This window comes from Oxyura jamaicensis, chromosome 4, assembly GCF_011077185.1.
Source record: "Oxyura jamaicensis isolate SHBP4307 breed ruddy duck chromosome 4, BPBGC_Ojam_1.0, whole genome shotgun sequence".
Taxonomy (NCBI): Eukaryota; Metazoa; Chordata; class Aves; order Anseriformes; family Anatidae; genus Oxyura; species Oxyura jamaicensis.
The window spans coordinates 90,472,981-90,484,183 of NC_048896.1; the positions used below are offsets into that span (position 1 = coordinate 90,472,981).

At 48.0% G+C, this 11,203-nt stretch overlaps 1 protein-coding gene across 3 annotated transcripts in view; it reads right to left on the reverse strand.

The window, feature by feature from the left end:
* LOC118165539 (charged multivesicular body protein 3) overlaps nt 1-7,281 on the reverse strand; it is a 29,668-nt gene extending 22,387 nt beyond the window's left edge. The window contains exons 1-3 of one of the 3 annotated variants that reach the window (XM_035323612.1): nt 6,840-6,976; nt 5,880-6,062; nt 4,276-4,415 (exon numbers count right to left, since the gene is read on the reverse strand). In XM_035323612.1, coding sequence (XP_035179503.1) covers nt 4,276-4,415; nt 5,880-5,937 — 198 coding nt within the window. In that variant the 5' untranslated portion in view covers nt 5,938-6,062; nt 6,840-6,976. Of the gene's footprint in view, nt 1-4,275; nt 4,416-5,879; nt 6,063-6,839 lie in introns of all 3 variants that reach the window. The other 2 variants (XM_035323614.1, XM_035323611.1) reach the window with 2 other exon arrangements.
* Between the last annotated feature and the right edge of the window lie 3,922 nt (nt 7,282-11,203).

Below are 11,203 nucleotides of genomic sequence, written 5' to 3' on the forward strand. Positions count from 1 at the left end.
ACAAAACCTGGGGGGGAAGAGACACGATTAGCTGCTGCACACAAACACATGCAGGTAATCCTCCCAGGAGCAGCCAACCCTTGCCCAGTCTCTGCACAAAGCAGTACAGACATCCCGGTTGGAAAAACCTGCGTGATTTCGCCAAAAGCCAAGCTCATTTCTAACTTATTTAACGAACTGGTAGGGCGGTGCGTGTGTGAGAGCTGTCAGTCCGGTTCAGCAGTTTCCAGTTTGAGATATCCAGACCCCTGGAGGCCCAGGAACTCTTCCAAGGTGCCTGCAGAGAGTATATGAGCAAAGGAAGCTTCATATCGCTGTAAAGAGTCCATGCACTCCCTGAAAGACTTCGTATCCACAAAGATATACAAGCATCGGTCTATAAACATTTTTCACAGAACCTTTTGTAATTAACTGTTATGTTGCTATCCTACCACAGACAAAGCAGAGGTAAAAATATTGGGACAATTCACGTTTAGAAATACATCTAATTAAAACCGAACGGGGGTGTTCTTTATTAGAAGCATGGGAAAAGGCCCGTTTACGTTACTCAAGATAACATCAATCCTTTCTGCCTGCCTCTCTGCACCTCTACTCATCGTGAAACATTTCACACGCTGATTATTATTCGGCATTGTGCTGATGGAACAATTTCCACAGCCACTCTGTCCCAAGGACTCACAACTGGCTCAGAATCCATCCACATGGATTAAAGGTGTCTGATTTTTTATTATTATTTAACTTTTCTGAGAAAGAGACTAGGAGAAATTTGACCAAAATGGGCAAAGCTGGAAGACCAAATTCATTGAAGCCTGCAAAAATTAACTACCTCATAATTCTGTGTAGTTTCTCAAGGAAGGTTGGGTGATCTGAAGAGAGGCTGAAAATGAATGAGCTGCTATAATCAATTAACAAAGTTATGAAGGCAGTGTGAGAACTGTTAAGTCTTAGCTGAGGGTATTCTACACCCTTGGCTGGGTAGGAAGGCTCTCAAAAAGGCTAATGAAAGTTAACATTGGGTATCCTATGGTAAATGGTGCTGAAGCTACTGGAAACAGCACAAATACTGAACAACGTATTGTAAATTAGCTAAATGCTTCCACTTAATTTCCTCCTAACGAGAACAGCCAGTCACCTGGCAAATTGAAAAAAGGCAAATATGAAAAGTACTCTACATGCAAGCAAAAGCAAATGAAAACAGAAAAGAAACAAGAGATCACCAAAGCCCTGCACCAACATCCCTCGCTCTGTGATTACACCGCTTGAACAAGAAGCTCAGATGCAGATCAGACTGGGGTTTAGGAGACGTGTGGACGTGGCACTAAGGACGTGGTTTAGTGCTAGGACTCAGCAGGTCAGGTTGATGGTTGGACACGGTGATCTTTAAGGCCCTTTCCAACCAAGGTGATTCTGTGATTCTATGACCTACACCCACAGTAATGCCTTTTGAACCGCTACCAGGCATGATGAAGAGGTTTGTCCTGCAGCTTCAAAGCCAGGAATAAAGCTCCCTTTGCTTCTTTCTACCACCATGTTACAACAAGGACTGTTTTTTAAAATATATATATATAAATTTAGATTTTAACTTCATTCAAAAAGGATTTTATCTCTAGATCATTTATTGTATGTTTTTAAAAAGCCACAATGGCTATGACATTGTCAGAAGTCGCTTCCAGAGACTAGCCCCTGAGCATAAGCCACAGCAGTCTGAAAAAGCCATTGCTCTGTGTTCCTCCTCTACCGCCAGGCCAAGCAGCACCAGTCCCTGCTCCAGAAACTACCACTCATTCTCCCTGCCAGCCAGAGAAGTGCGTAACAGCAGCTGGCAAGCAAGAAGAAAAACATAAAAGGAAAAGCGTTGAGGTCATGAGCTAATAGGAGAGAACTCGCTGCTGTCTGTGGAAGCTCCATGCAGGAGCACAGGGCACTCGTGAACAGCTCCGTGGGTAAACAAATTCCAATGAACCTGGCTGCTTCACTTCTGGACTTCCAGAGAAAGAAACACAGCCACAAAAGACTTTGTTGACTTGTGTATGGACTTCAACTTTCTTCAAGAAATCCGCCTTCCTGGCTCTAGATGGTAAATTCACTTCTGCATTTGTCAGACATATCAGGAACTAGTTGTAGTTTCCTCGTTTTTGATTCTCTGTGGACAGCGTTTGCCATCATACACCACCAGCTTGCACCACCCCAGAAATTTCATTTACACGCACGGGGAAACAAAAATCCTCTTCCCAGTCTCCACGTTCTGATATATCGTCATGAAGCCTTCGACACCACCTCAACCAACCACCGCTGCACCAGCCGAGCCAGAACTCATCCTTTCCCTCCACTTTCGCAGCCCACGTGGAACAGCCACAGTCAGGATCCTGGAAGGAACTGGAGCTCCTTTCTGCTTCCCAGCCAGCAACAACAGAGCAGGGGAACGGAGGCTCTGCGGTCACTGAACCGCTCAGTGAGGCATCCTCCTCTCTTACTGTCCCCTGGCTAAGCACCGAGCTCGGTAGCTGGGAAGTTTCCATGGCATGCCTAATGGTAAAGGAGAGTGACAAAGGACAGCAATCCGGAGTCGGAAGTGGAAAGCAATAATAAAAAAACCTTTGCAGAGAAGAGGAGCGTGAAAAGAGCAGGCAAAGATCCTTGAAAGGACACGAAGAAACTAGCGTAGGAGAGAAGTTAGGGTAGGGAAGGGAACAAACGAAAACTCAGCGATGAAAACTTGAGTGAAGGCAGGAATGAAAAGCAGAAATTTGATATCTTTAGTGGTTTTTATTGTCAACAAAGAGACAAATAGCGTTCACCAAGTAAATTATTCAGTAAATTCCAGTATTTTTTTCCACAGCCATTGTGACCAAGTGAATTGCTGTTCAAATATTTCCCGAATGATGACAAACATTTATCACACTTGAGATATCAAAATGCAGCCTGTTTGATTGGCTATTATAAAGCTAGCTGAAAATATGATTAAAATTCTGCAAACAACTGACAACAGAGAAGTGTCATATTTTACTCCTGTGAACAGTATGGAGAAGAGAGGAGGTTTTTCATAGTATATTCGTAAATGTATTTGTCAGCAAGCTGGGAGACGTTAACTAAACTTCCTTTCAACAGCTTCTCTCTGCTTGAAGAATCCCCTCCTGTATGATTTAAGCCTGAAACTTAGACTCAATGATCTTTTCCAAAATACAAATGCCATTTCGACCATGAAGGTTGTCTGTCCTCGTTGTCTATTTTAGGGTGAGCTCTGATGTGGTTAATGATGCAGCTCTAGTACCAGCAAGTCATTAGATCCTGAAAATCTATTTAAATAGAAAACATGAAGAGAGGAGACCAGACAAACCATTTAATCCAGGAAGTAGAGCTCTCAACTAAACAATGGATTGTCTGGTGGAGAATTCTGGTTGCCTGATGTGGCCGGTAGCAGTGAACTTTTGCCTAAACAAAGTCTCTTATCAATGGAGAAGTTGATGAAGAAAAGTAGTTTTTACATTCTGGCCTAGATTACTCATCTTACGTTCTCATGTTCTCAACAGTGACGATAAATTGTTTCAGAACCCCATCTGCAAAAGTCTGGGTCTCCTCTCCCCCACTCACCCCACAAATATTCTCTCATTCTCACGCAGCCCTGGCGAAGCATGCCATAAATCAGTGAGTCCAGAAGGTTTGGGGAAAGGCAGACTTCAAGCCACCAGAACACGTTGTGCAAACAGCCTGCTAGCCTGGGAAGCAGCACGCTGAGATCTTGCACTTTTACAACCTCTCTTACCTCTTCACCAAGGCTGTAAGCCCCTTAGGACACTTAAACCAGTTGGGGCTGAGTGTGGAGCCCCAAAAAAGAAGAGAACAGCAAGACCAGAGCCCCAAAAGAAGAGCAAGACCAGAGGCACCCCTCCTGTGGCACCTGGGGGCATCTATCCTTAATGCACCTACTTCACACAACACACAAACCCGCGCACTATCAGGGCCCAGCACTTGCATAGTTCATGGAGTTAAATGTGTGCTGCTTTGTTTGTTTTCTGGTTGCAAAGCACCTGGCTTTCAGAAAGCAATCCACAGAACAACAGGTTTTCTTCTTCTCTGTGTAGGAGCTCTGTCACTTCCAGCCTTGCTTGGTTTTTATAACAGATTTGCTCCTCATGACCTCCCTGACACCATTCATCTTTGCCACCACCTCTGTTGCTCAGTTTTCCTGCTAGTTAACCACCCCCATGAACTCCTCCTTCCAGACATACACTGAACACGATAAACACATAAAAACAAATGATAGAATTACTATACCTGTACCAGCCAGATCCCATCTTTTGTATCTTCTACGAGCTCATAGAAGTGCATTTCACCACTAAAGTTTGTACTTGAAACCGATTCAGAGGCCTCTTCCTCCTTGAGAGCAGAATAAAGCTCTCCTTCCATAAGGTCACCTGAAAAAGGGGCAGTTGGAGAAATGCAGTTAAAGCGACGCTTATGAAGGATGATTTAATAACGACAAATCCAACCACTAATGGCAATTTTATCTCAGAAAGTAGCAGTTTCTCGAGATATATTTAAAAGAGTTTCTCAAAACCCTTTTCAGTACGACAGCAACTGAACTTTATAGTAGTTATTTTAATTCTAGCTACAGCAATGTGCCTGTGAACAATTTGACTACGCTTCTGATTACACAGACGTACCACGCACGCAACTGAGCACACAAAGAGTAAATGAACATCCTCTAAGCCTCGCTACCTGAAAATAATGGTATTTCAGTGGCAGACAGCAATGTTCATTCATGTATCTTTGCTTTCATTTCACACGACAGTAATTTTGCAGCAAGCAAATTCTTAACGCTGATAACTCAAGCAGACTTCCAGAATTTCAATCAATAATTTGGTACTGAAATATATGTTGATTGTCCCACGGCAAGTAAAGAGCTAACACAGAACAATTTAGCTGTTGGATTCTGTTTGCAAAGTTGCAAAAACAGCTCCCATCAGCTCCATCCTAGCTCACGGTAAAATTGTTCTGATATTTCCTCCATAATCTCATTTCCTTCCCATGCTTTGTTTCACAGTCCTTACAAACACCGTTAATGACGACCAGCATTTTGGTAACCAATCCATTAACCTTGAAGAAATTCAGTCCTGTTCAAAGAGGCTGTTTCCTACAAAACGCTCAAAAATAAAAAGTGTTGTGCTACAGGGGAAACCCTCGAGAGCTCTCAAGAAGTATTCACAGAACTTAAAATTTACATTACATACAACTTCCAATTACAGAAAAAAAAAACCTGCAAAGCCTATCGGTACTAGAACTGTTTCCATGACATTTCAAGAAGTCAGTTAATACAGTTTGTTTGGAGTTAAACACTTCCCTGCAGCATTTGCAGCCCAAACATAATGACATCATGGAAGTACGTGACAGCCAAGGAGTGAAAGTGATTGGAAACAAAAACGAAACTGCCTAATGGTTTTTACTGTGGAAGCAGCAAAGTGAATAAACAACATAAATAAACAATGAACAATAGAAGCAAATTAGATTTAAGTGTCCAGCATTAATATCAATTATTAAAACGAGTTAGCATTTTAGGGTTATGGCACTCACTGTATTCATCCAAATCCTTCTCTTTTTCTGTCTGGACTTTCGAGTCCCCTCGCTGCCTGCCCAGAGCACCAGCATGTTTTCTCTTTCCCCTATAAGCAGCCCTCTGATCATCGATTTAACAGCAGCTACTCACGCTTTCCTGCTTGGTTGGCACTACGGTTATTACATCAGCCCCATCTCCCGAGTCCTTTGGGCCATCTCCGTCTGCCAGCCCCGCGCCAACAGCCGTACTTTCAAGGCATTTCGGCAGCTCTGCCCACCTTCATCCTTCCTCATCCCTCGCTACTCAGTGCTCCTCAGAAGCCTACCTCTTTCACCTGCTTTTTGCCAACTTCTGAAACGCTCCCCTGCCTTCTCCCAAGCCATCTTTTGCACACAGGATCTACTTCTGCTCCTCTTCTACAAAAGCACTGCCTTTCTCTGTGCCCATCTCTTCTGCTCCTCACCTACAGAGGCACCGCTTCCCTCAGCACCCATCCTGACAGCAATACCTGGAAGAAAGCGAGCGAGCCAGGAGGGAAAAAGCCGGCCCCAGCTGTAAATAGTAACCCACAAGCCTGCATATATTTGGATCCTTTCCTCCTCGTTCTTCATGGCAGATGACATTCGCTTTCAACCGCCAAACAAAGCCTAACGTTGCGACCCACACCACCCACTGCCAGGCCGAGCTCGCTTATCAGAAATAACCCTTTCCCCCTGGGGGGGGAAGAAACCATTTCTTGGCAGCCTGGCGGAGGCCTTCTCCCCGCTCGGCGTGCAGCGGTGTCAGCATTTCAAACGCCGCGGAGCTTTTTCACGTCACGAGCCCGGAGCTCCCCCGAGCCTTCCTCCATTTACCCGCTGTGACATCTCGCCGTGAGCCGGAGTTTGGGGCGAGCGGCCCAGGCGGGGGTCACGCCGAGCCTCTCCCTGGGTGCACTGATGTGGCAAAAAGCGTTGAAAATGCATAAATAGAGATATTTTTATATGCTTCGAGCCCCCGGTCGCGGGCACCGTGCCCTGATGCCCTTGGCCGGAGCCCGGGGGGCTGTGCCTGCACCAGCGGGCGGTGGAGGCTCCGTGGCCGCCTGAGGCCCGGAGGCAGGGCAGGAGGGAGGGAAGGAGGAAAGGAGGCAGGAGGGGAAAGGAGAGAAGGAAGGAGGGAAGGAGGCAGGAGAGAAGGAAGGAAGGGGGCAGGAGGGTGCAGGGAGGGAAGGAGGGCGGCCGGGTGGCAAGAGGGAAGCAGGAGGGAAGGAGAGAGGCCGGAGGGAAGGAGCAGGAGGCCCTACCTGACTTCTCCACCAGCTCCCGGACATCCTTCTTCTCGGGCAGCCCCGAGTGCCCCAGCCCCCGGCACTCCAGGATGGTGCGCAGCTTCCTGAAGCTCAGCGCCACCGGGTCCACCAGCTGCGTGGCGAAGAAGCCGGTCTCGTACCACACCACGGCCTCGAACACCCTGGCCAGAACGAAGAGCACCAGGAAATACAGCAGCAAGAAGCACAGCTTCAGCCACATCTTCCCGGCGGGCTGGGGAAGAAGGAGGAGGAGGAGGAGGAAGACGAGGGGGGAACGGGGCGAGGGAAGGGGGCGGCAGCCGGCGGCCGCGGGGCGTTGAGGGCTGCGGGCCCCCGGCCTCCCTCCCGCCGCTGTCCCCGCCCCGGCGGAGCCGCGGCCGCCGGCGGAGACATAACAAGTGACGTGCGGGGAGGGCACGGCGGGCGGGGACGGCCGGGGGCCTCCCCTTCCAGCCCCTTCCTTCCCCTTCCCTCCCCTTCACCTTCCCCCGGGGCCGGTGGGGAGCCCCCGCCGAGCCCCGCGGGGAGGCCGCGCCCGCCGAGCCCGGCCCGCGGTGCCTCAGGTGCCGTGGGGCTGAGCCCGCCCTAGGCGGCGAGTTTAGAGCTGAATAAATAAAGAGGAACGGCAAAACGAGAGCGTGATGGCTTTGGTTGGGCGAGTTAAAGCCCAGATGGGGGCTCTTTATTAGTTACAAGTGTTTATCTAGCTGTAACCGAGAGGAGCGCTTGGGTAGTTTGGGGGCAGCAGAATGGGAAGGGTTGGCGGAGGTGCTGGTGGCCCGCTGCCACCCGTCCTGGGGGTCTGGGGGTTGCCTCCCGGCCACATCCACCTGCACCAAGGCACCCACACCTTGAGAATTGAGCCCGGGGAAGGCAGCACAACCCCCAGAGCCAAGGGCAAGCGTTACACCTCCTGGAAAACATATATATTGTCGCTGTTCTTCACGCCTGTGGTGTTCATGGTGCCACGTTGAGGTGCTCTGCAAATAATAACCCCCGTCCATACAAGAAGTGTGAGAAAGGCTGGACAGAGGCGATTTAGACAGCTTGACAACACGCCTGGTCTTTGAGATGAAGGCTCTCCTCTGAAAGCAGCTCACCGTCGCCTCTGTAGGTTCAGTTATTTTAAGAAACCGTAATTTGCATTAAAATTGCCAACTCATACACATAAGCACAGAAATAGCAGGGCTTAATTTTAAAAATACTGACAACCCCCCAGAGTGCATATGCTTAAGTAATTCTGTACCAAGGCATAAAATTGAATTTTACGAAGACGCATTAATATTGACCTGCAGAAAGCATTTCAATGGTCATGCTCCTCAGAACTGTTAGAAAACATTTAGAGGGTTCTCTGCGTGCTTTTATGAATTACAAAGGGAAAAAAAATGCCAACCACTCCAGAAAAGAAAGAAAAATGCTATTCCTTTTCCACTGTCTTTCCCATCCTTATCCTAACGAGCTTGGGCATCCCAGAGGCAGGTTCAGCACCTTTGTTTTTGCAGCTGCGATGGCCACCTTGAGAACATCACAACGCGTTTCTTCTGCAACGGCCTCATTTTATTTTCTGGAAAGGGGAAGAGTAGAGAGAGTGCAGAAGTAGCTGCCCAACAACTAAGCCCTTATGGGCTTCTAAGCATTCTGCATTTATTCTTCGTACTTTTTTTGTGGTGTGGTAAAGACTAGAGGGGGAAAGGGTGGGCTGCACCAGCTCTGCTGCTCAGTTGAACACAGAGGGATTTCAGCAGCTCAGTGTGATCTGAAGCGAGCTTGGACAGAACGTACCGGAGGAACAAGGGACAGAGCTGGTGGGAGGGTTGCAGCGCTGCCCTCTCCTTCACAGTCACCGTGGTTTTGTAAACTCCTCCCTCGATGGCGCGAGGGTCCATCTCCCTAATGAGACAGTGGCTGTGGCGCAGCATCAATAAGATGAATCCCTTCCCCTTGGCAAAAACAGAACGGAGAGCGGCTTTGTTACTGCCGTTGGCAGAGCTGAAGGACTTTCAATAAAAAGCACGCTTCACGTCACCTGCCAGTAGGACCAGAGGCAGGCTCTCCTGGAGTGCTGAAAACCCACTGCCAGTCCACATTTCTTTTCCAAAAGCCTCACAAAGACGCTTTTCTTCAGTCACACATTACAAGAAGCTGCCTGATTTCTCCACTTTTTGTTTCAAGTCAGCAGCTTGAGCGTATATGGAGTGCGGGATGGGAGGAAGAGTTGGGAGCTTGGGGGGTTTGAAGAGCAACCTTGTGTATTTTAGTTAGAAAGAGGTTCTTTTCAGTTAGAAAATTGGTTCCTTTTGTTGTTTTGGTCGGTTGGTTTTGGTTGAGAGCCACAGTCCCCTCTCCACCTGGTCCCCAGTATCTTCCAGCGCTGTGCCGTGCGAGGGACACTCTGCCCCCTCTGTCTGGGAAGCACTGAGCACCAATTAAGTCTCCGCTCACAGCTAAACTATTTGCGACACCAACTGCCGGGAAGGCTGTCACCAATATGTCATTTCCTACTGCTCATGGGCTGAGTTAAATCAATCCCTAACATTCCCCAGTGGTAACTGATGATGAGTCCCCTGCAGACACTAAGCTCATCAGCTGCCAAAACTCAAAACCCTGGAGTAATTTCAAGAAAGTAAAAATATTGTCTCAAACCACCATTCAAACCCCTCCAGAACAATCAACAGCAAAGCAACTGTGCACACAGAAGCGCAGAGGCAACAGGAATGAGAGGGACGGGGCACAGCTGCCAAGGGGGAGCAGGGCAGGGCAGGACTAGGAACCACAGGTGAGGAGTTAACCAAAGGCCTGGAAGAGAAAAGGGGTGCTGCTAAGGAGCCAAGCAGCAGGCACAGAGCCCCTGTGCTGAAATGCTGGCTCTAAAAAGATTTATTTCCGACAGCTCCAAGGGCTACGCTCCTACAAAGCCGAGGAGCGTTGACATGTTAACAGAGCTTTGGTTTTTCTTCCTCCAGCTCATGTTTCAGGATGCTGAGAAGGGCTTCCTGAACTAGCGCTGCTCCTCTCCTAGGTGTTTGGGCTGTCTTTCCTCCCTGCGTTTACATCCTTAACTCACCAAGCTGGTACTGCTATATGTTCTGCTGTATGTTCTGCAGTTGGTTTCGTTTGTCGGTTTCTAGCTCTAACTCAGACTGTCGTTGACGTGTCACCTGCAAACAACTTTTCAGGGAGTTTTAATTAGCTGGAAAATTTAAATACCTTAGCAGTGAATTAAAAATTCATTTGGGCTGAAGACAAACAAGCCACGCGCTGACATTTTAAAGACCCTGGGGTTAACTCTACCTAATTAACAATATTAAACAGTCAGCAGCCAGCCGGTCCTGTGCTCACCGAGCAAATATTCCAAATGTGAGGAGAATGAAGCGCATAAATTCCACCTTTTAAGAAAAAAAAAACAAAGCAGGGATCTGCTCTTACACCAAGCTGGCAGCAGAATTATTTTACTATGATTTATGAGAGAATGAGACCAAATCCTGAGGACTGGGACAGCCGTCTTTCCGTGTCAGCCAGCCAAATCTGAACTCTGCTGCCCGCTGATAAATGGCGAGGGTTCCCCTCCTCTCCTGCGAGCAGCTGACTGCGCAGCCTGGGAGCGTCGACAATAATCTGCTTTCTGAACTCAGCCTGCTGTTGGGAACACAAAGACAAGTATTGTCATTTCTGAAGCCACTAAAACTGGAGATTGAAGATCTGAATCTCATCCCTTACCCTGTTAAAACATGATTGTGCCCTTCGTTTGGGGCAGTTCAAATATTGCTGTGTGCCAAGATAAATTTCAGCAGCCTAACGTTTAAACGACCAGAAACCCGCTCCTCCTCCGAGTCAGCCTGCTCTGTACGTGTAATTGTTAGGAGTTCACGGTCTCTGGGTGCATATTTTGAACAACACAGGTGCACCTCGACCATTTTTGTGCATGACACGAAGTTTTATTTGTCATTAACTGATCCTCGTTAAATAAACCAGCAAACCTGTAGGAGCGTCCAAACGAAACGACAGCAGCCAGACGACGCAATTATATGCAGAGGAATTTTAAATTAGAAGCTGTTTCCCACGATCTGCCAAAAGGAAGGAGATTGAACATACAGGTGTAATTCTGCAATACAATGGCCCGTATCCGACACCTCAGCTAAGGCACTGGTCGCGTAGGTGAGGCGATCCTGACGTGACCTAGCAGTGAACCACCGGTAATTCTGGTTGGAGCACCAAGTCCAACCTCGTGCTCAGAGCGGGGTCAGCAGGGACACCGGGCCGGGGTGCTCAGGGCTTTTTCAGTCTGGAGTTTCACTCACCGTATCCGATAGTCACTGCTAGGCAGTTGGTGTTTTCTTTCTTTAAACAGCCTGAAACCC